The 23760-nt window shown below is 38.6% G+C and overlaps 1 protein-coding gene across 1 annotated transcript in view; it reads left to right on the forward strand.

Moving 5' to 3' along the window:
* Positions 1 to 23760, forward strand: part of lrp2a (low density lipoprotein receptor-related protein 2a) — a 357969-nt gene that overhangs the window by 312241 nt on the left and 21968 nt on the right. The window contains 6 exon segments of the mRNA XM_051930710.1: positions 4067 to 4195; positions 7031 to 7251; positions 9538 to 9717; positions 17246 to 17365; positions 17692 to 17782; positions 18520 to 18587. Coding sequence (XP_051786670.1) covers positions 4067 to 4195; positions 7031 to 7251; positions 9538 to 9717; positions 17246 to 17365; positions 17692 to 17782; positions 18520 to 18587 — 809 coding nt within the window.

The raw sequence follows: 23760 nt of genomic DNA on the forward strand, positions 1-23760 counted from the left end.
GTAGTACTCTTGTTCACTAGTGGAGGTAAGGTACATGCCCCGAGGCTGGCGTGTGAGTGAGGAGGAAGCCCTGCCCCCCTTCCCTCGGCCCGCTGCGTGCCTCTCGGATTCGCACAAATAAATCAGTACTGCAAGCGAACTTTGATATTTAGTGCAATGAGAGAAGTTGCAAAATCAACCAGAATGTTCAAGGAAATTATAGAAAAAAACCCAATCTAAATCAGTTAAGTAGATCTCTCGCGAAAAGCGGACGGACATACAGACAGACAGACGCTGGATTTATATATATTGTGGCGGGCACACCAGGTCCCCTGCACGGCCGAGTCGCCCCTTCTGCTTATGTTCCAGGGGAGCAGCCATGGGATCCTTAGTACCTCCCCTGGGACGCTTGGTGGCAGCCTCCCTGGTTGACAATGGTGCCTCGGTTTCCAGCAGGGTTCCATGGGAGATGTTCTCCACAACCCTGTGGGGATCTGGGGTGGCCACCAGGGGGCATGGCATGGATCGTTGAGCCCAGCTGGTCTAATTTTCGGCCCCACCCGGAAGTGCAATTGGAAACAGGTGAGCAAACACCGGGAGCACTTCCGGGAGGGCAATAAAAGGAACCAGCAACCACCACTCAGAGCCAAAATCGGGAGGAAGAGGACGAGGTTGCCTGGGAGGAGTGGTGGTGCCAGAGGAAGGATTTGTTTGTGCTGTGTTTAAGTGCTTTGGGACTGTGTTGGGCCTGTGGGATACGGGGAAGACGTGCCCCACGGTTGAAGAGAAAATAAAAAATCTTGGTGATTTTACAAGTGCCTCTGCCTCAGTCTGTGTCAGGTTGGGCACTATATAGCGCCATATTACTATATATATATATACATATATTGTATATGTATAGAGATGTGCAAAAGGAAGTGAGTTGAACTAACATTTGGAAATGAAGAGGAGAATTGTTGGGACTTCCTGTGCAGCCTGAAGCCAAAGGGCAGTATGATGCCCGTCAGTGATTTGGGCACATAGCAACTGAGGATTCCTCGTGTGTTTTCAGCTAATCATGAGTACAGTGCCAACTAATCATATCAATAAGAGAGAAGTCTGGGCCTCCCACATTCTGTACAGCTAATGCCAGGTGCATTGCCACCAATTGTATTAGCAAGATAGTGGCAGCAGCTTCCTTTGCTGTGCCTCTGCAGTTCGATGATCCTACCCCTTGTCTCCTTCCTTGTACTGCGTTTTTTCTATGGAGAAATGTGCACAGTTGTGCATTTTGATGAGTCTTTGTGAGGAAAATACACAGTATGTGACACACTGTGCCTCACCGGAGCTGTGTATTTGAGGCATAAATAGAATTGATTTTACTGGAGTGCGACTAATAACATGCATTAGGCAGCTTCAGAAAAGAACACAGGTAAAACACTATTATCAGCCGAGCGAAGGAAAGTCTACAAAACAGGAATATTTTGGGGTGCTAACACAGTCCTCCACGTCTACTGACAAGATTCTCGATAGTGTGAGAAATAGTCAAATGGCATCTATGTGTTTGGCTCTGCAAATGAGTCTTCTGACTCAGGTTGTCTCTGTCATAAAAGACACCTCTTTCCAGGCGGTCATCCCTTTGAAGCTCTGGGACCAGAGGAGGTGAGGTCAGTTGACCTCACTGGGCGGTTCCTCAAGACTATGGAGGAAGAAAATAACAAGACCGTTAGCGGCAGAGCCCCCTCTTGGCTCGGGGTGGTAGCACATACCTGGGAAGAGCTTGGATGGCAATCCTCAGACGTGCATGCGTGACAACATGGAAATGCAAATGAGCTTTTAGGAAACAATATCCCTTGTTTTTCATCCAAAATAACCTTTAAAACCCCAAAGCTTTTGCTTTTCAGAATTTTTCAATTGCCTGCTTGCCTAATGGATTTTAGTACCAGTTTCATTATACTGTATGTGAATTGAGACCACTTTCACTCATTACTAGCTGAGAATGATGATTTACTCTGTCCTTTGACAGTTTGGTATGGTGAGTAGTTACTCAGACTTGAGGTGCCAGGCTAAAACCTTTAAAGATGCACTGGAGCTGATCGAGATGTATAGTCCAGTGTGACAGCAGCAAGACCGATTTCCTGCATATATGTCATGCCTGAAACAGCAAGCCGTTGTTTTAAAGCAATGATTCGGGTTCATGTAGTGGCTGGGAAAAAAGTAGACTTTAAAGACTCCTAATTATTTGATTTTACTTTATTCCTTGGCTAGCTGTACCCGTGCACAGCACTAATCGATCACATGCTCCATGGTCCTGCTAGGTGAGCCGGGGTTTACTCCATTGCCTAAAGCCAGTTAGGGGCCTGCTGTTAAACAAAATGGGGTAAATGATTTGGACAAATTTGTATGATTCTTCAGATTAATTCTACCATGGTGCTCTAAGAAGCACCACTGGGGGGCTTTTCTGCCCAATGTTATCAGGCAATTTAATACTTCTACCTGATGTCCTCATTAAGTTTAATTGTATTTATTTATTTATTGATTGATTGGCTGCATTATTTGTCCTGTGAAACTGTATCCTTGTTTTTTAATGTTTCCGCTGCTGAATGCATCTACATTTGCCTAAGGGATTAATACAGATTATCTAATCTAATCTAAAACTTGGTTTTGGATTTGGTCTCGCTACTATTCAGACTTGGTCTTCACCCCCCCTTTTAGACTCGATCTCTACTAGTTGCAGTCTTGGACTTGTCCTGGACTTGGCAAAGGCGGACTTGACTTCAGCACTAACATTTATCTATATATATATATATATATATATATATATACAGTGGAACCTCGGTTTGCGAGCATAATTCGTTCCGGAAACGTGCTCGTAGTCCAAAGCACTCGTATATCAAAGTGAATTTCCCCATAAGAAATAATGGAAACTCAGATGATTTGTTCCACAACCCAAAACTATTCATATAAAAATGATTAATACAAAATATAAAGTAAAAATACATAAAACAAATTAAGTTGCACTTTACCTTTGAAAAGAATCCTGGCGGGTGTGAGTGAGTTTCTAAACTCTTGTGGGATTCCACCCAATGGGACGACACGCGGAAGAGCGTCCCAAAGCAATCGCAGTCTCCCAGCGCTGTAGCAGTTCGCCGTAAAAGCGAATCCGAAAAGATCACGGACATGCTATAAGCACCTGCCGTCGATGGGTGATACAAGGAACAAGGAACATTATAAATAAGCAGGGCCCTGCCTGACTGCTGTGTCTGTTTCAAGCTGAATAAACCTGGTGTTGCTAAAGTACTGAGACTCAGCTTTGTGTTTTAGTGTGTAAGACAGGGACTCGCACGTCACAGCACACACGCGTGCGCACGAGCGACCACACACACATGCGCACACACAGTCACAATACTAATGCTGTAGTAAACAGTATACGCTTGTACGGATGTTGACTATGAGTGAGGCACGCCGACTCAGACGGAGAATAGGAGACAATTGCCCACAATCCCGCAGTGAGAGAGAGAGAAGAACCATCAGCTCAGTTGTGATCACATGACGCTTAGCAGACACAGCGTATACAGTACATACTACTCGTACTGCAAGACCTTGCTCGTTTATCAAGTCAAAATTTATGAAAAATTTTTGTTCGTCTTGCAAAATACTCGTAAACCAATTTACTCGCAAACCGAGGTTCCACTGTATATATGTGAATATATAATGTGAATTTCCCCTTGGGATTAATAAAGTATCTATCTATCTATCTATCTATCTATCTATCTATCTATCTATCTATCTATCTATCTATCTATCTATCTATCTATCTATCTATCTATCTATCTATCTATCTATCTATCTATCTATCTCATATATATATATGACAGCTCTCATGGGGCACCACTTGCCATTTGATAGGTTGAATCAAACTAACAGGACTGGTGAGTGGGGCCAAAAACCTATTAAAGCAACTTATCCAAAGGCAGTTGTTTGGGTGATTTGTTGTAGACATCTTTAATTCTGCCAAATAACACGGATACTGTGCTGAATGGCATGTTATTGTTTTTATGCCTTCTTTCTTTTCTATTTGATCTAAAGTCTATCTGCTCTCCAACAGGCACATTTACTGGACTGATGCTGGAACAAACAGAATTGAAGTAGCCAAACTTGACGGGAGATACAAAAAATGGTTGATATACTCAGAGCTGGATCAGCCCGCCGCTATCATTGTCAACCCAAAAGCTGGGTAGGTGCATCTATGCATGTATATTGTTTCCATGTTTTGTTTCTGTGCCCCATGCTATTAGGAGGTAATATTTCATGTGATCATTTCTAGTTTACTAGGGCAGTTTTGAGCTGCAGGCTGAGAAAAAAAAATCAGAGGAGCATCTCTCCTGTATGTATCTGACAATATCTCATGTGTACGACATAGTAACTTGGTCATACAAGATACTTGTCTCACCTTAGTAAAAATAAGTATTGAACTTTTGGTTGGAGGAGTGCATAGAATATAATAATATAATTATCATTGTAAAAATGTTTAGGAATTCTGTGAAATCTTTATTACAGCACACTTGACTAAATTACTGAATACTGTTATAAGGAAGAGACTTGGCGAAAAGGGCTTTAAGGCATCCATAAAGCTCCACAAACACAGGCCGGGATCTTCGCCTGCAAACTCACAACCCACACAAAGATTTTCTGAAACGTGACTTGAAAAGGGTTTTATCTGCAGCTTGGATAGAGAACAACAACAACATTTATTTATATAGCACATTTTCATACAAATAATGTAGCTCAAAGTGCTTTACATGATGAAAAAACGAGAAAAAAAACAAAGTAAGAATTAAAATAAGACAACACTAATTAACATAAAATAAGAGTAAGGTCTGATGGCCAGGGAGGACAGAAAAAACAAAAAAACCCCAGACGTCTGGAGAAAAAAAAAATCTGCAGGGGTTCCAGACCATGAGACCACTCAGCCCCCTCTGGGTTGCCCAAGATGACCTTTTATGCCATCATAGTGAAATCAACTATACGGGCAACCAAAATGAACAATACGTAACCCTAAATAATGGTCAGAATAATAACTGATTCCAAATATTGATACAAAATATGTGAACAATTGCTTGAAGTAAAATAACTCCTAACACCCTAGCAACCTGTAAAGCTGTCTTAGTGACAGTAACAACATGATTGTTAAACTAAGAGAAGGCATCAAAAAGTTCCAAAAAATGAAACAACTGGAAAAGTAAATGGTGAAATAAAAAATAAACTTTAAAAATGGCTGCAATAAACTAGTGCCCTGTCCAGGATTTGGTTCTGCCTTATACCCAATGCTAGTTGGGATAGGTTTTAGGTCCTGTTCAGGACTGATTAGGTTAGAAAATGACTGACTGACTGACTGACTTCCTATGGCTGGCTCCTCCAAAATGAATGTCAGATCATTCAAAATGATTGAAATAAATGCACAAAAAATATTATACATAGATAAAGGCGGAGGGAGGAGCTAGCAGGACTGTCATAATGGTGGCCCCGCCCCTTGGGGGCTTCACCCACAAAATGCACAGGTGGAATCACATTTAAAGGCACATGACATAAATTTTGAATAAATCAACATAGCAGAAATCACATAAAATATGGCAAGCTGCTGGCAGTGAAAACTAATAATTTAAAACTAACAAAAGCAAAACTAAAAAACAAAATACAAATCCAGAGTGTTACATAATATTTATATTGTTAGTACCAGAAGCTAATCTAAAATGCATCCTGGCCAATCAGTAGTCTTATGATTGATAATCATAATAATTTTTTACATGTTTTTATGCCCCTATTTTGCTCTGTTTTATGTATGTGTAGGTTTTTGGGGCTGCAGGATTACACTCTGACATCGATTTCTTGATGGAATGTGCTTTTCAGTTATTTGTGGGTTTTTCCCAATACTAATTTGGTTTTCTTTTATACCACCGTTTTGGGAGTACCATTGTTAGGACACACTGCCAGTTGCCCGGGGACGTACCCCCAGCAAAGGTGGCAGAATCTGACACCATTGATGTGACAGATTCCTTAACCGGCTTTGAGGATGAATTAAAAGAAGTCTCTGGGTGGCTGGTGTTGCTCTCTTTATTAACGTTACAGACACATTCTTTTAGGTTTTGATTTTTGTTTTTTTAAAAAAAATTTTGACGAAAGATACGTGAGACTCTGATCTTTACTGCTGGTTTTCTTGATGTTTCTTCTCCCAGTCACCACAATGTTTCTCAGATTGAGTTCTTCTTTATCTAATGCTTTGAGTAGTGAGAAAAGCACTATCCATCCATCCATCCATTTTCCAACCCGCTGAATCCGAACACAGGGTCACGGGGGTCCGCTGGATCCAATCCCAGCCAACACAGGGCACAAGGCAGGAACCAATCCCAGACAGGGTGCCAGCCCACCGCAGGACACACACAAGCACACCCACACACCAAGCACACACTAGGGCCAATTTAGAATCACCAATCCACCTAACCTGCATGTCTTTGGACTGTGGAAGGAAACCGGAGTGCCCCGAGGAAACTCACACAGACACGGGGAGAACATGCAAACTCCACGCAGGGAGGACCCAGGAAGCGAACCCAGGTTCTCAGGTCTCCCAACTGCGAGGCAGCAGCGCTACCCACTGTGCCACTGTGCCGCCCGAAAAGCACTATACAAATGTAATTTATTATTATTATTATTAATTATAACTAGTAGCGGTAAAGCTATTTTTCAATCAGCTGCCCATTTTCGTTCTACTTGTCCATTTCAAATAACCAACCTGTCAGTTGTTAAGGGCTAACATTCACTTTTGAATCATTTATTATCTATCTAAAAGTTTAAAAAGTTCACTCATCTCCACTCACTCTGCATGCTAAGCAGAATACAAGCATGGAGGAAAATCGAGTGTCTCAATACAATGGTGCTGTATCTGTCCTGGCTTTTCAGAACTTGAGGAGTTTCTTGAGCAAACCCTGAGGCAGCATTAGCCAAAGTGGAATACACTTGAAACTATCAACCAATAACTACTTTCACTTCAGTCATTTTTAAATGCCTCTTTCAGAGCCATGTACTGGACAGACTGGGGCAGACAGCCCAAAATCGAATCTGCTTGGATGGACGGACGAAACCGACTGGTCCTAGTGGATGATGATATCGGCTGGCCCACTGGCCTCACTATTGACTACTTAAATGGAGATCGGTTGTACTGGAGTGACGCCAAAGACAACATGATAGAATCCATGAAGAGTGACGGGAGTGACCGAAAAATAATTATCTCTGGAGGTAAACACAATGTATTAAATGTGATGACAGCATGGGCAGGACGGGGGCTTGAGTGGCAGCAGCCTGTCCAGCAGGGAAGGGGAGTACATTTCTTTGATGATCCATAGGACAATTCCATAATGATTTGGTTTCCTTTTTGCATATTTACCTAGTTTATTATGCACCTTTTTTGCTGTAAGGATGTTGACATGTGCCGAATCTAATCCTAGTCCTTAAATATTTATTTGAAATGTGTCAAATAGATGTTTTTGAAGCTAAATTGTTTGTTGCTATTCTTTGTAAATTGTTGGTTACTTACCTTGAGAACTGGGTAAGCATCATCAATTGTGCAAAAGGTTATTGCCATGCACTCTTAGATCATTAATACTTCACGTGTGGTGTGCTCTGCTTTATGTTCATTTTGACTTTCCAAATTACAGATTTCTTGTTTTACTTTTCTCAGCCTATACTTTTTTGCTTTCTGACTGGGCTTTGGTAAAAGATAGGACCGACATTTACTTGATTCAGATTCATGTTTCATCTTCTGATCCCTTTTTAAAAAATATTTTTTCCTTACAACTAAAGACATAACAGATTCAAGAGAAGGGGAGGAGGCTTTCATGGCAAAACATATAAACAGAAACCTCATGCAACAGTTACTTTCTGCTTGCTTTGGACTCAGTGGTGCTAAAGAGTGTGATGGTGAATATCAGAAAGTGGTAGAGATGTCTGATGCCAACTGTGTTCATATTGCAGAGAACCTTCTGCTTTACCATTTAATAACTTGCTTCTGCCATCCATGCCCTTAACAGCTAGAGCCACTGTGCTGATCTGTGATAGAGTGGAGAATTGCTTCACAATGACCTTAATCTAACTGATAAAATAGCCATTTAAAGATATCATGAGTATATGGTGAGCATCATCAATTATATTATAATTATGTAAAGCACTTTGAGCTACTTTTTTGTATGAAAATGTGCTATATAAGTAAATGTTGTTGTTGTTGTATGAAAGGTCATTGCCATGCCCTCTTGGGTCATCCGAGATTGGATAAATAATACCGTATGTGTGGCTTGCTTTGATTTATGCTCATTTTGACTTTCCAAATTACAGACTTCACACTTTAGTGTTCTTGACAATAGTTTTTGGTTTCTAATTGCTTTTTGGTAAAGAATAGGACTAATTTTGGTTACAAACATTTGCTTGGTTTAGACTCTGATCCCTATTTAAAAAAAAATTCTCTTTACTGCTAAGACATAATAAGTTCAAGAAAGAAAGAAAGAAGAGAACTTCATAGGTAAAAAGTATAAACAGGAGCCCAGGAGGATACTGGTCTGAGTTTCAAGGTTTCGTCTGCAGATTGCCTATCTACAGTATGTATGATGTGATTAGTCTACTTGAGACATGCCTATCCTAACTGAGAACATTCTCCACATTTAATTTAACAAATATTCCTTAGCACCACAGTAAAATTTAAGAATTCAGCCAGCAATAGAGCACTAATGGGACCCCCAATTACCATAGGGTGTTTCACACACTGCTGTTAATGATACTATATTACGAGGGATGGCTGATGCATGTGTAAAAGGCGTTCACTTAAATTATTCTGCAATAAACATGGTGGTCACAGTTTTCAGATGTACTGTAGTTTAGTTCCATGCTGGTTGATTTTAATCTTGTCATGTCTCACAAGGCTGGATTTATCCTTCATGTTAAATGATTGAAAAATTAAAATGTGTTTATTTGGCATTAGCCATTCTGTGTTATGTGTGCCATGTTCATGTCTTCTCAATCAGGTTTTATCTTCATTTACATGCACTGAACTATATACTGTAAAGCCTCTGAAAAACTCAGGATCATAAGCTGAATTTCTCCTCATAGTCTCGTCAGTGTCATTCATTATGTTGTACTTTGCTGCTTTACAAATTAATAACATAAGGAAACCTTTAAAGTTTATTCCTAAACAAGAACATAAGAAATTTGACAAGCAAGAGAAGACCATTCAGTCCATCAAGCCTGTTTGTTTAGATAATAGCTGAGCTGTCCCTGCAAATTCAGGATTGTATGTCAGCTTTTAAAGTGCATTACGGATTACATCAGGCTCATGTCAACTGTGCCCATAAGTGATATAATCGAGACACACTTTGAAGAGCTTTGTGATCAGGTATAAGTAATTATGTCTCAAAACCAACTAGAAAAAGAAAGAGGTAATCAGAATATGGTCAAGTCAAACTGTCATTGAGATTCTAACTTTTACAAACATGTTATGATTTCATAATGCATGCCATCTTTTTCACCTCACTGTAGACATTGGCAACCCATACAGCCTAGATGTTTTTGAAGGACATATCTACTGGACAACTAAAGAAACTGGAGAAGTCTGGAAAAAAAATAAATTTGGAAATGGAGAAAAAGTCAAGGTGCTGACAATAAACCCTTGGCTGACACAAGTCCGCATCTACCAGGAACACAGATATAACCGCACAGGTAATTCATTGGGGTCTTTTATCATAAACTATACTCTTGTGCTAAATGTGAATTTTGGAGTGAGTGTTAGGAGGAGGAGTAGATCACAGTTCATGAGGTATCTTCTCTTTCCTTGACAAGTGATCTTGTGTATCGTTAATGTAAGAATATGAATGAATAAATATACAGTACATAATACAACATAACATCGCAACCATTCTCATAACCACTTAATCCAATTCACGTCCATGTGAAGGACCAAAGCTATTTAGCAGTACCTGGATGAAGGTTTCGTGTGCTCCAATAATTTACAATATGTGGCCTTTCCATCCCTGAATTCCTATAAATTCTAGAGGTGATTGTTCTTCTGTATCACTACACACTATGGTGCTGTTGCATCAATGGTCAGAGACTTTACTTTGTCAATTGACTTAGTCAATTCTGTTTTTCAAAAATCAAAAGAAGAAAAGGAAAAAAAACAACTGAAATATAGATAGATAGATCTTTATTGTCATTGTCACTTTTACAAAGGAACAACGAAATTGAAGGTGCAATCGACTCAGTGTGAGGAATAAGAGTTAAAAAGACAAAAAGACAAGAAGAGAGAAAATAATAACAAACCGAATAGTAATAAATATACAAATTGCCCTTGTTGACTTAAGGTCTATATTGCACATTGGAAGAATAATATGGAGCAGTTTTATTCTGAGTTCAGGGCCATGATTGCTTTCAGATAAAAGCTGTTTTTAAGGCGGTTTGTCCTAGTTTTCATAGCTCTGTATCTCTTGCCCGATGGCAAAAGCTGGAAGAGGCAATGACCGGGATGTGATGAGTCCTGTGAAATGTCTATTGCTTTTTTGCGGCTTCGGGAGGTGTAGATTTGTTCCAGAGTGGGGAGGGTACAACCAATTGTTCTCTCTGCTATCATGATGACCCTGTGGAGCGCTTTCTTTTCTGAGGAAGTGCAGCTGCCGTACCACACACACAGTCCGTACGTGAGCACACTCTCGATGAAACAATGATAAAAAGCAAGGAGTAGATTTTTTGGGAGGTGGTTCTTTCTGAGAATTCTCAGAAAATACAGAAAAATATGTTTCCCATCTAGCTATTAATATTAGTTAAAGCACAGTAATTTGTTAAAAATGTATAAAAAATAAGTCAGAACTTGGAAAGCAGCTGGTTTATTGTATAATGGTAATGTAAAAGGTGAGAATTATCATAAAGATGTAAATTCCAGTCTGAAGATACATGGAAGCAAAAGCAGCTGTTCAGATCTGCATAATACATAGTCAATCTGTTGTATGTTATGTCGATGGGTCTGGATAATCCGTAACGCATGGTTAGTCTTTATATGTTATACCACTAAGTAATTGTCATGGTGCACATTTCAGTCCTGTTACATGCCCATCTGCTCCAATCTTCTGCTTGCAGATCAACCATAGTTTCATTTCTAAACCATGCTATGTCAGTTAGGGCAATTCCACCTTTCCAGTGCAATTAATTAGTTCAAACAACGTTTAAGTGATAACGTTGGCTCTTTACTATAATATTTTGCAGATAATATTGTTCATTTAATTCAGACTTATATACAGTATGCTTACATAATTGTTTTCCGCTTCAATTTATTTCCAGAAGTGTGACCTTTTTTTGTACTCTAATGGTTAACTTACCTGAAGCAGCAGGAAAAGGTCCTGCTTTGTGAGCTGTTTTGCTCTCCCTGGCATCTGACTCACTTGGGCATCCAAGAAGCTTTTGGATGAGTAAAACAGGAACATATACAAAATACACAAGTTCAAGCGACCGCTCTCAAGGTGAAATTGAAATAGTAAACTAATCCTGTGTTGAAATCACACAGAAAGTTACTTCGTTTCAAGGGAGATGAGCTCACAAATTCGCCATTGCTTTACAATGGGAGGTTTTAAAATGTCAAAAGATTGCATGGTGTGATCTTTTCAAGATATCTCAACAAAAATTGAACTGTCTTGACAAATTTCCTTGTAGAATAAGTGTACTATGTTTCAACAAAATTGGTCCACAGGGTTATTTCTTGTGGATAGGCACCCATATTTGACTACCACAATAGGTGCTTTATACATTATATACAAATACACCTAAAAATTGTAGTTGTTGGAAAGTAAAAGAAAACAACCTGAATATTAAATGATCCTTTCTTTTTTATTTTAACGTACAAGCAGTTTTTCCAACATTTCCCTCTTGTGGTAATACCTGAATTCAGTCTAAAAACCTAACAGTCACAGTATATCCTAGATACAAAAACAACCACCATATGGAATAAAAATGAGTAGGATTTAAAATAAATGAAATAATAATGTATTTAGTTCAATGGTCTCTTTCATTTTAGCCTATAATAATCTTCTAATCACATAAACCTTTCGGTAGATTTTTTATGGTATACAATTTCCATCGATACAGTGGTGTGAAAAACTATTTGCCCCCTTCCTGATTTCTTATTCTTTTGCATGTTTGTCACACAAAATGTTTCTGATCATCAAACACATTTAACCATTAGTCAAATATAACACAAGTAAACACAAAATGCAGTTTTTAAATGATGGTGTTTATTATTTAGGGAGAAAAAAAATCCAAACCTACATGGCCCTGTGTGAAAAAGTAATTGCCCCCTTGTTAAAAAATAACCTAACTGTGGTGTATCACACCTGAGTTCAATTTCCGTAGCCACCCCCAGGCCTGATTACTGCCACACCTGTTTCAATCAAGAAATCACTTAAATAGGAGCTGCCTGACACAGAGAAGTAGACCAAAAGCACCTCAAAAGCTAGACATCATGCCAAGATCCAAAGAAATTCAGGAACAAATGAGAACAGAAGTAATTGAGATCTATCAGTCTGGTAAAGGTTATAAAGCCATTTCTAAAGCTTTGGGACTCCAGCGAACCACAGTGAGAGCCATTATCCACAAATGGCAAAAACATGGAACAGTGGTGAACCTTCCCAGGAGTGGCCGGCCGACCAAAATTACCCCAAGAGCGCAGAGACGACTCATCCGAGAGGTCACAAAAGACCCCAGGACAACGTCTAAAGAACTGCAGGCCTCACTTGCCTCAATTAAGGTCAGTGTTCACGACTCCACCATAAGAAAGAGACTGGGCAAAAACGACCTGCATGGCAGATTTCCAAGACGCAAACCACGTTAAGCAAAAAGAACATTAGGGCTCGTCTCAATTTTGCTAAGAAACATCTCAATGATTGCCAAAACTTTTGGGAAAATACCTTGTGGACTGATGAGTCAAAAGTTGAACTTTTTGGAAGGCAAATGTCCCGTTACATCTGGCGTAAAAGGAACACAGCATTTCAGAAAAAGAACATCATACCAACAGTAAAATATGGTGGTGGTAGTGTGATGGTCTGGGGTTGTTTTGCTGCTTCAGGACCTGGAAGGCTTGCTGTGATAGATGGAACCATGAATTCTACTGTCTACCAAAAAATCCTGAAGGAGAATGTCCGGCCATCTGTTCGTCAACTCAAGCTGAAGCGATCTTGGGTGCTGCAACAGGACAATGACCCAAAACACACCAGCAAATCCACCTCTAAATGGCTGAAGAAAAACAAAATGAAGACTTTGGAGTGGCCTAGTCAAAGTCCTGACCTGAATCCAATTGAGATGCTATGGCATGACCTTAAAAAGGCGGTTCATGCTAGAAAACCCTCAAATAAAGCTGAATTACAACAATTTTGTGAAGATGAGTGGGCCAAAATTCCTCCAGAGCGCTGTAAAAGACTCATTGCAAGTTATCGCAAACGCTTGATTGCAGTTATTGTTGCTAAGGGTGGCCCAACCAGTTATTAGGTTCGGGGGGCAATTACTTTTTCACACAGGGCCATGTAGGTTTGGATTTTTTTTTCTCCCTAAATAATAAAAACCACCATTTACAAACTGCATTTTGTGTTTACTTGTGTTATATTTGACTAATGGTTAAATGTGTTTGATGATCAGAAACATTTTGTGTGACAAACATGCAAAAGAATAAGAAATCAGGAAGGGGGCAAATAGTTTTTCACACCACTGTATATTCCAAAAAAAGACGCAGTAGTAATATATCTGGATTACACTCAAGACACTTTTACAAGTGTTGAGTTTAAGCAAAAGATATAACATTATGATGACAAATTTAGAATATTAATTTGCATGTATTCACTTAGTAAACATTTTTATCCAAAGCGACTTACAAAACACAAACTATTCCTCAAAGTTAATCATCCTAAGCATCAATCAACATGGCGGACTGCAGTGTGAATGTGAGGGTGAGCAGCACTGACAAAGACAGGCATGATGTTCGTGCAAATTTAACAGAAGTTCCACACCACAGCCCAAGCTAGCAAATGGTGGAGGACATCACAAATGTGTTTTCAGCAAAACGAAGCAACAGAAGAATTTTTGACATTCCCAGTGAGTAATATTTCCTATTAAAGTGTACTAAATCTGAAAAACATGATAATGTAGACTTTATTAAAGGAGCAGTAAATATCAAGTAGCTTCAAACTAAAAATGTCAAGCCTCCTTATTATGTTATGCAGGTTTACTTAAGCTATATCACACCTGCTTTACTTTTAAATAACCCAGCAGTAGCCATGTTGTACTTAACATTGTAATAAACATCATAAACGATGCCAGAGAAATAATATAAAACATATCCAAAATTGAATTACAAATATAGAAAACATATTAAAAAATATTCTAAATATGACAAAAGGGTTTCAAATATGTGAAGATCCTGTTACTAATTGTGAATCAGCAAGTCATATCTCAGGCAGGAGTAAACCTTGTGGTTTAAAATTTACTGTTTTATTTATTAACCCCAGGCCATTTATTAAAATCTACATACAGTACATCGGGCGAAAGAAATGATATTTCAGATGGAGCACAAGAAGCTTAATAATAATGCATTTAGTCATTCAGACTAGATGATAAAGTACAGTGGACCCTTGACTTACAAACTCAATTCGTTCATGAGGGCTGGTTGTAACTGAAGTTGGTTGTAAGTCAAGACTATATTTCCCATAAGAAATAATGGAAATACCCATAATGCATTCCGAACCTCCCACAGCAACACTTACTTAACCTTTTCATAATAAAAAATGGTTGTATAATGTGCATAATGTACCATAAACACCAATAATTTTCTTTGTAAAATTGTTGAGATGGTGGATTTCGACATGCTGTACATATTAGCGAGATCGGTCACACAAACGCCATTCTCATATTTCCGCACAATTTCCTTCTTCGTTTCGATTGTGATCGCTTTCTTTACCTGCGTTACCTTCTCTTCCTTCCTTAGCTTCTTTTCTAGCTTTTTTGGGGGCCATTTTGATAGCAATTATCTAAATAAATTATATAAATCACTGCACTGACTGAAATTACGTCCACAAGCACACATATCTGGGCTCTGACTGACGCTTATGAACACTCTCGGCTGTTTGTTTACAATCGCACAAGCGGATACATGTGACCGCATTCGGGTCGTAACTCAAGACAAGACGTTGGTCGTAATTCAAAACAAAGTTGTTCGCACATCAGGCCAGTCGTATATCAAGGGTCAACTTCAAGGATTAATATATTACCATATCTTACAGTAAACTGAAATGCATTGTAAAATATGTAAATTATTGTATATTGCAATGTATTTTCCAAAACATAAAAATACATTTTTAGTATATTTTAAATACGAGAAATAATATATTGTAAAATATTTAGAATATATGTTTTTATATATTGTGGAAATAAAAACTAAAAAGATGATAAAGAGTTAGGGACACCACAGGTTACCCCGTATAACTGATGGCAAAACAAAAAAAAGGTTTGCACAAAATTGGCACACAGTAACAGATGCTCCAAATGGCAGTATAGCCAGTTATGAGGTTAAGAAAGTGAAAGGGGTGGGTTCAGGAGGTGAGAAACTTGAAACATCCGATGTCTTTTGGACATTTATCTTCTAATCTGCTGAGGGAGAAAGAGGAGAAGTAGTTAGACACAGCTCCACCCTGTGGTTTGGAGTAAAATTACCATCAGATGAGCCCTGAAATTATCTCCCAACTGCACGTGTGTGACAATATGTTGTAAATTCTATTATAATATATTGTATTTTATTTTTTAATACTTATATTTCAAGATACCTGTCATTTTTGTGTATTGCAGTATGGTATATTTTGAAATATATTAACCTGGCATTAAAAATATAATTCGATACTGCAGATATCAGCTAGGTGTTCCTCTTACTGAGATATAGCATGTTGTAAACCAAATTACAGTGTGACACAGAACAAATTATACACCTGTTATTAACCAAGCACAAGGGAGTAATAACAATGTAAACTGAAGTTTAACTTTAATTTTTTGAGTTGCAGGAAATTTTTAAAAAATTATAATCATTGGGAAGTTTGAGTTTTTCTAGGTAAAACGATAAACAATGGATGATCTTTCTTGTGTCTGTGCACACAGTAAATTGCACATCTTTTACACATATTTGGAAATGTCCTTGTAACAGCATATTAAGGAAACTATATGTTTATGTATATTTCAGATATAATCTTAAAATTGTATATTTGAACTACATAGAGAGGTATGTTGCATTATATTGAAAAATAAGTCCACATATTTTTCTGTAAATTGCAATATATATTTCAGTTTGTTAAGCGTTACCAATGGAATTACCTGATAGCCATTTTCCAGATTTTTACTGTTGTAATTAAGAGCCAGGAACATAATGAAAAGGTGTGAGAGGCCTTCATAGTGACCATAAAGCAGGCCAGGATCTTCACTGGTTGGTCCAGAGGAGACTCACTCCCCAAAATGGGTTCCAACATGGGAAGCTAGCTTTGAGTCTTACAAAAAAGTAAAGCTGTGAAACCTTTTCCCCACAAAGACAATTGTAAACTGTAACCTTTATAAATTGAGAGGTGAATTACAAAAATGTAAGAAATAACAAAAACGCTCAAAATAGCAAAAAAGATGCACCCAAAAAGGCAAACCAGTCCAAAATACTATTCACTAGGGACAAAAGTCATGAAAAGCCAGTAGATCAATCAAAAACAGCAATGCTTACATACTCCTCCACAATCTCAATAATTGGCTGCTGAGATTCTCTCACTGGTTCAATTTAGAGCCAGAGGAAGATCCCAGTAACAGTGATGTCAGGGTGGCCCCGCCTCCTAGGGCTCCACCTACAAAGTGTATGTAACTCAGAACATTTAAAGAGACTAAACATAAACTTTAAAGCATTAGCTAACATAACAGAATTTATATGGAAATATGAAAATTAATTTAAAAACAACAACATTTCTATATATTGGAAAAGATGTGTTAGCCAGGGAATATAAACATAACATATGCATACTTATTTACAGATCATAATCACTCAACTAACTTAAGCAAAAACTCTGTTTGAATGTGCAGTCTTAAGATTACTATTTTGTATAGAGGAGGGCTAAAATTTACTTATAATAGATTTCCTATTCACTATCCCAGAATACATGGAACTTATATCGAATTCTCACTTTTTCTTTTTTGTCAGTGCCTAACATTTGTAAAGATGTCTGCAGCCACCTATGTCTGCTAAGACCGGGTGGTTACACTTGTGCCTGTCCCCAGGGGTCCCAGTTTGTGACTGGAAGCCAGACGCAGTGTGATGCAGGTATGTTTCCAATGGCCTCTGGGTTTTTCTAATTCCCACGTGGACTGTTTTTATTTTTTCTTCTTGGAATTCTCACAGAAGTTCTTGTCTTAATTTGTGTTCTCTTAATTTTATTTATTGCAGACATTAAAGTAGAATAAATATACAATTTTAAATTTATTTATAATGAAGGTACGCATGACTTTGCATTTTGTTTGCTCCTATTGTGGTTTTATATTTTTGATTTGTAAATGTGTGAGCCTGACTTCAAGAGATATGTTTAAGAATAAAACAAAATGTAATCTTTGTTTAAAGTGCTAATTTTCTGCATGATTTAAATTTGCCAGCAATTGAAGATCCAGTAACAATGCCTTTAGCCTGCCGATGTATGAATGGAGGAACATGTTATACTGATGAAGGAGGCCTTCCCAAGTGCAAGTGAGTGGTGAATGATAATCAAGCAACATGAACATGGTCTCTGACCTGTTTCTTCATAGTATCAATATTACAGCAAGTGGTAGTGATTAATTCCTTATTACAGAACTTTTCATTCAAATACTTTGCCATGTGATATGTTTAACAGTAGAATCACACCACGCTCCATCCCAGGTCACACATTTTGCACTAGTGAACCCACAATGTCAGGATTACAAAGACCCTTCAGATGCATCTCCCTACTGGAAGAGATAAAGGGAGGACTCTCCACCTGTGTTCACACTGTCACTGGCTATAAGCAACACAAAGTGAAGCTGAGCTCTCTATCACTAAGCCTCCACACTCAGCAGTGCAAATCCTGCTGACTACGCCAAGTGTTTTGTTGTAGATGCTCCATCCTAGGTCGCATAATTTGCACTGCGTTAATTTGAGACTCTTAGATGCATCTCTCTACAGCATGAATTAAAGGGAGAACTCCCCCTTTTTGTTCACACAGGGATTGCTTTTAGGCACTGCAAGTGGAGTGCTGCCCGGTGATGGCAGCTGAACTCTCTTTCTCTTTCTCACTCAGCCCCCATTACCATCATTTCTCTCCAGACAAAATATTCTGTCCCCAAACATTTTAAGAAAAGACACAAGGATTCATTATTCAGTAAAAATCTGAGAATTTGTCAAGGGTCTGAATACTTTTTTAAGGTCATATATCATAATAATAATAACAATAATATATTGCCTTTCAGATGTCTTTATGGCTATTCTGGGGATTACTGCCAAGTTGGAAAATTACGAGGTGCCCCTGCAGGAACAGGTAAGGAATTCATAGTTCTTTTCTTCCCCATAAAAACAAAATCTACAAAAGCACAAATGCTTAACAGTTTGGTGCCCTTCTCTGATCTTCCAGAAATATTTATTTAACAATATTTTAACGAAAAATACAGGTGAACATATGACTGGATAATTGACATGTAGGTTTTGTGACCCAAGTAACTTCATATTTTTATGGACATTATAATATCATATGCTGCTGTTCATCTTTGTCACTTGCTGGTCACCTTGAAGCCTATTGTATTGGAAAATTCGAAACATCTACTGTCATTGTCACGTCTATATGTCTCACTGTTCCCACTGAATTATTCAGACAGGATTTAATTTACATCAGGAGGTACAGTAAGGTATTACCGGAGGACTTCTGTATTTTAAGTTCTGCCCAAACTGCTCATGTCACTAATTTATTATAGACCATGTGTTCATGTAAAGAGCCCTTTACCTTTGATAAAAAGTCCATAAAAATAACCCCAGGTGAAACTACTCCAATGTGAATTGGTATGTCAGTAAAATTCTATCATTTTCCCTGGGTTTTTAGAGATGATTGTAGAAAAGAATGGAGGCAGTTGAAGAACTTGTCCATGCTCTGTGTGACCTACATTGAACCATTTCAAATCAATTCAGTCTAGTGGACGAGTTTGTGAACATAGGCGCTCCAAATGCAGAATTCTCTTCAGAATACTAATTAGACAGGAGCGATAGTTACTTCGTTACAATGTGTGCAGTTGTTTTTAGGTGACGACATTCCATAACCATAGAAGGTATGCCGATTATGTATTTTTTTCCAGACATATCTTATCCTGTGTGAATCCATGGTAAAAATTACTTGTGTTGTGTGGTAATGGTGACTATACAGACATACGTTCTGAAAACTTATCCCATCCAAACAGGGTTTAATTCCCCAAAGAAATTTGTGACAAACGTTCAGTTTTTGTTGAGATATCTCAATGCTATTTCAAAAGCATTGGTGTATTTTCAAAATGGTCTAAAAAAAACGGTGAAACGTTCTGTGCAACTTCATTTACTGAATAATTTATTATTTCAAAATTACTTTGAAAGAGGTCATTTCATGATTTCTGCGGTGGGTTGGCACCCTGCCCTGGATTGTTTCCTGCCTTGTGCCCTGTGTTGGCTGGGATTGGCTCCAGCAGACCCCCGTGACCCTGTGTTCGGATTCAGCGGGTTGGAAAATGGATGGATGGATGGATTTCATGATTTGTATTTATATCTTCTTGAACGTACCCAAATGTTAGGCCATGCCTTTGTTATCTAACCTTTTTCTGCAGCTTTTCTGTGCATGACTCCTTACTTCTTTGTGAATCCACAGACAGTAGAAGGGTCTTTGTGTACATTTTTCTTAGACACTGTAAAAATAAAGGACAAAAGAGAAAGAGTTGGGGCTCCATCTGGATGTTCTGCTTAATGTCCTGAATTGAAAAGAAATTAAAGAAAATGATTTAGATGGTCCTTATATATACAGTGCATCCAGAAAGTATTCACAGCACATCACTTTTTCCACATTTTGTTATGTTACAGCCTTATTCCAAAATGGATTAAATTCATTTTTTTCCTCAGAATTCTACACACAACACCCCATAATGACAACGTGAAAAAGTTTACTTGAGGTTTTTGCAAATTTATTAAAAATAAAAAAACTGAGAAATCCCATGTACATAAGTATTCACAGCCTTTGCTCAATACTTTGTCGATGCACCTTTGGCAGCAATTACAGCCTCAAGTCTTTTTGAATATGATGCCACAAGCTTGGCACACCTATCCTTGGCCAGTTTCGCCCATTCCTCTTTGCAGCACCTCTCAAGCTCCATCAGGTTGGATGGGAAGCATCGGTGCACAGCCATTTTACGATCTCTCCAGAGATGTTCAATCGGATTCAAGTCTGGGCTCTGGCTGGACCACTCAAGGACATTCACAGAGTTGTCCTGAAGCCACTCCTTTAATATCTTGGCTGTGTGCTTTGGGTCGTTGTCCTGCTAAAAGATGAACCGTCACCCCAGTCTGAGGTCAAGAGCGCTCTGGAGCAGGTTTTCATCCAGGATGTCTCTGTACATTGCTGCAGTCATCTTTCCCTTCATCCTGAATAGTCTCCCAGTCCCTGCCGCTGAAAAACATCCCCACAGAATGATGCTGCCACCACCATGCTTCACTGTAGGGATGGTGCCAAGTTTCCTCCAAACGTGACGCCTGGCATTCACACGCAAAGAGTTCAATCTTTGTCTCATCAGACCAGAGAATTTTCTTTCTCATGGTCTGAGAGTCCTTCAGGTGCCTTTTGGCAAACTCCAGGCAGGCTGCCATATGCCTTTTACTAAGGAGTGGCTTCCGTCTGGCCACTCTACCATACAGGCCTGATTGGTGGATTGCTGCAGAGATGGTTGTTCTTCTGGAAGGTTCTCCTCTCTCCACAGAGGACCACTGGAGCTCTGACAGAGTGACCATCGGGTTCTTGGTCACCTCCCTGACTAAGGCCCTTCTTCCCCGTATTAGATGGCTGGCCAGCTCTAGGAAGAGTCCTGGTGGTTTCGAACTTCTTCCACTTACGGATGATGGAGGCCACTGTGCTCATTGGGACCTTCAAAGCAGCAGAAATTTTTCTGTAACCTTCCCCAGATTTGTGCCTCGAGACAATCCTGTCTCGGAGGTCTACAGACAATTCCTTTGACTTCATGCTTGGTTTGTGCTCTGACATGAACTGTCAACTGTGGGACCTTATATAGACAGGTGTGTGCCTTTCCAAATCATGTCCAGTCAACTGAATTTACCACAGGTGGACTCCAATTAAGCTGCAGAAACATCTCAAGGATGATCAGGGGAAACAGGATGCACCTGAGCTCAATTTCGAGCTTCATGGCAAAGGCTGTGACTACTTATGTACATGTGCTTTCTCAATTTTTAAATTTTTAATAAATTTGCAAAAACCTCAAGTAAACGTGATGTGTGTAGAATTCTGAGGAAAAAAATGAATTTAATCAATTTTGGAATAAGGCTATAACATAACAAAATGTGGAAAAAGTGATGCGCTGTGAATACTTTCCAGATGCACTGTACAGCAGTTCCAGAGATCTATTTGCCCTGAAAAAATAATACAGATGAGCGTTTGAGATTCACGAGTTTACAAATTACAGATTTGTCTATTCAAGAGTTTTTCATCAATAATTAAATGAGAATTATTTTGGTAGTTTTGCAACCAATTGAGTAAAACCACAGATGACACTGTAGCAGCGCTACTTACTGTAAATGAACTAAAAACCCTAGCAATGCCAGAAGTGCTGCATCATTGGGCAGCTTTGACGGTTGCTGCAAGGGCTGCTGGGTGAAAGATGAGGACATTAGCTTTAAAAGTGAGCCATAGGAAGATGGAAGGATCACAGTCAGTTGTGTCTTTTTGGTCATAACTGGATTACAATTACACCCATCAGATTACAGTTTTCTCTGGATTTATGTTCTTGTCCTGTGCCAACTTGCCTGTGTGATTTTGTCTGGGTTGGAAAACATCTTTCTCTGTACGTGCTCCCAACTTCTACAAATCTTCACACATTGGCATCAGATAAAACCTTACATAACTTTCTGAAGGTTGTTCTCTGGGGTTTTCATTCCATAATTGATCTGCGAAACTAGACTGTGTTGGGAGTGTTTTATTGTTTTGTGCGTAAGGTTTTCTTATATTTCTTTTGTATTTGTAATGTTAACCATTTTTGTCTTTTACTACCATAAATATGTGCACAAATTTATTATAATCAGTAAAACTTTGTAAAAAGTTGCAGTTCATAAAAGTACTGCTCATCTACGCACTTTGTCTGGAGGATGTCACACATCTTTGTCTCAGCAGCCAGACTCACACATGTGATTTGCTTGTGCTGTGATCATTCTATTTCCCGTTTCCCGTAACTTTTTACATATTATTTATTACAATAAACTTAGAATATACAGCAGCACTGGGCCCAAAACATTTTCACGGATTCTCGCAAGGGATAACTTTACATATTAATCGGAGTGTCATCCTTCCCAAATGTACTTCACAGTCAGAGATCCATCCTTGCCAAATGTATGTACCAAAGTGAACACCAACGTCTAGCTGAGTAGCAATCTAAATAGTCTAGTGACCAGAAGGGGTGGAAGGTGAGGAAAATTGGGCAGGTTCTGTTTAGCAAAGTTTCTGCTTGAAAGTAGTGGAGGAATTGTATGGATGAGAAGTTGTATTTGAAGCGTAAATGTTCATAGGGTGCAAAGACATTATCTATGTACAAGTCTCATTAAGTGTTTTAATTCCGGACATTTTCCAGACATAGAATAGTGTATATGTTAGAGAGGGTGGAAAAAGGTGGTTGTTATATAGAGGTGCAACAAATAAAAGCTTTTCTATATCCTTATCCTTTGCTACTACCAAAATCGCTAGTGAAAGAATCGTAGTAAGGAAACAGATGCAAAGAGTCAGGAATTAATTTTAAATTACTTGAACTACATGCACACAGAAAAAAATGTTTTTCAGAATCTCAGCAAACCTCAGATGTTCCATTTTCTTGTATTGTCACATCAATGACTTTAATTACATAATTTCTGGAGAATTTCATTGTCTGGTTGCTCAACCGACAACCTGTCATGATGATGGCGGCTCAAAATAGCGGTTCCTGTAAAAAACAAACTAGAGACAGAAATCACATAGTCTATTTAAATAATAGGTGAAAATAATAATTAGAAAATAAGTACAAAAGATGACGCAACACTTTAAAAAACCCAAAATGAGAATAACAGTTAAGAAAGAGAAGTTGAAAGAAGCGCTCAGGCGTTTTTAAAATACACAGAATTATAACAATGCCTCATTCAAGGAGCTGACCCTCTCCCCATGCCTCCTCCGTATTTATATTCATTTTCTAAACTTGCTTATTCCAATATAGGGTCATGGGGGACCTGGAAGGACTGAATGCAGAGAAGGTACCCACCATCATAGGACACATTCACACACACAAACACCAACAGACACATATAATAAAATCATAAAGTTTTCAGTCCCCTTTGATCATTTCATATTTCACTAGGTTGCAAGCTTATACTAAAATCGTTTAAATTATGTTTTTCCTTATCAAGGAACCCTCAATATTCCAGAATGAAAAATTTAAAAACAGGATTTTAGGAATTTT

This window comes from Erpetoichthys calabaricus, chromosome 8 (assembly GCF_900747795.2).
Source record: "Erpetoichthys calabaricus chromosome 8, fErpCal1.3, whole genome shotgun sequence".
Lineage (NCBI taxonomy): Eukaryota > Metazoa > Chordata > Cladistia > Polypteriformes > Polypteridae > Erpetoichthys > Erpetoichthys calabaricus.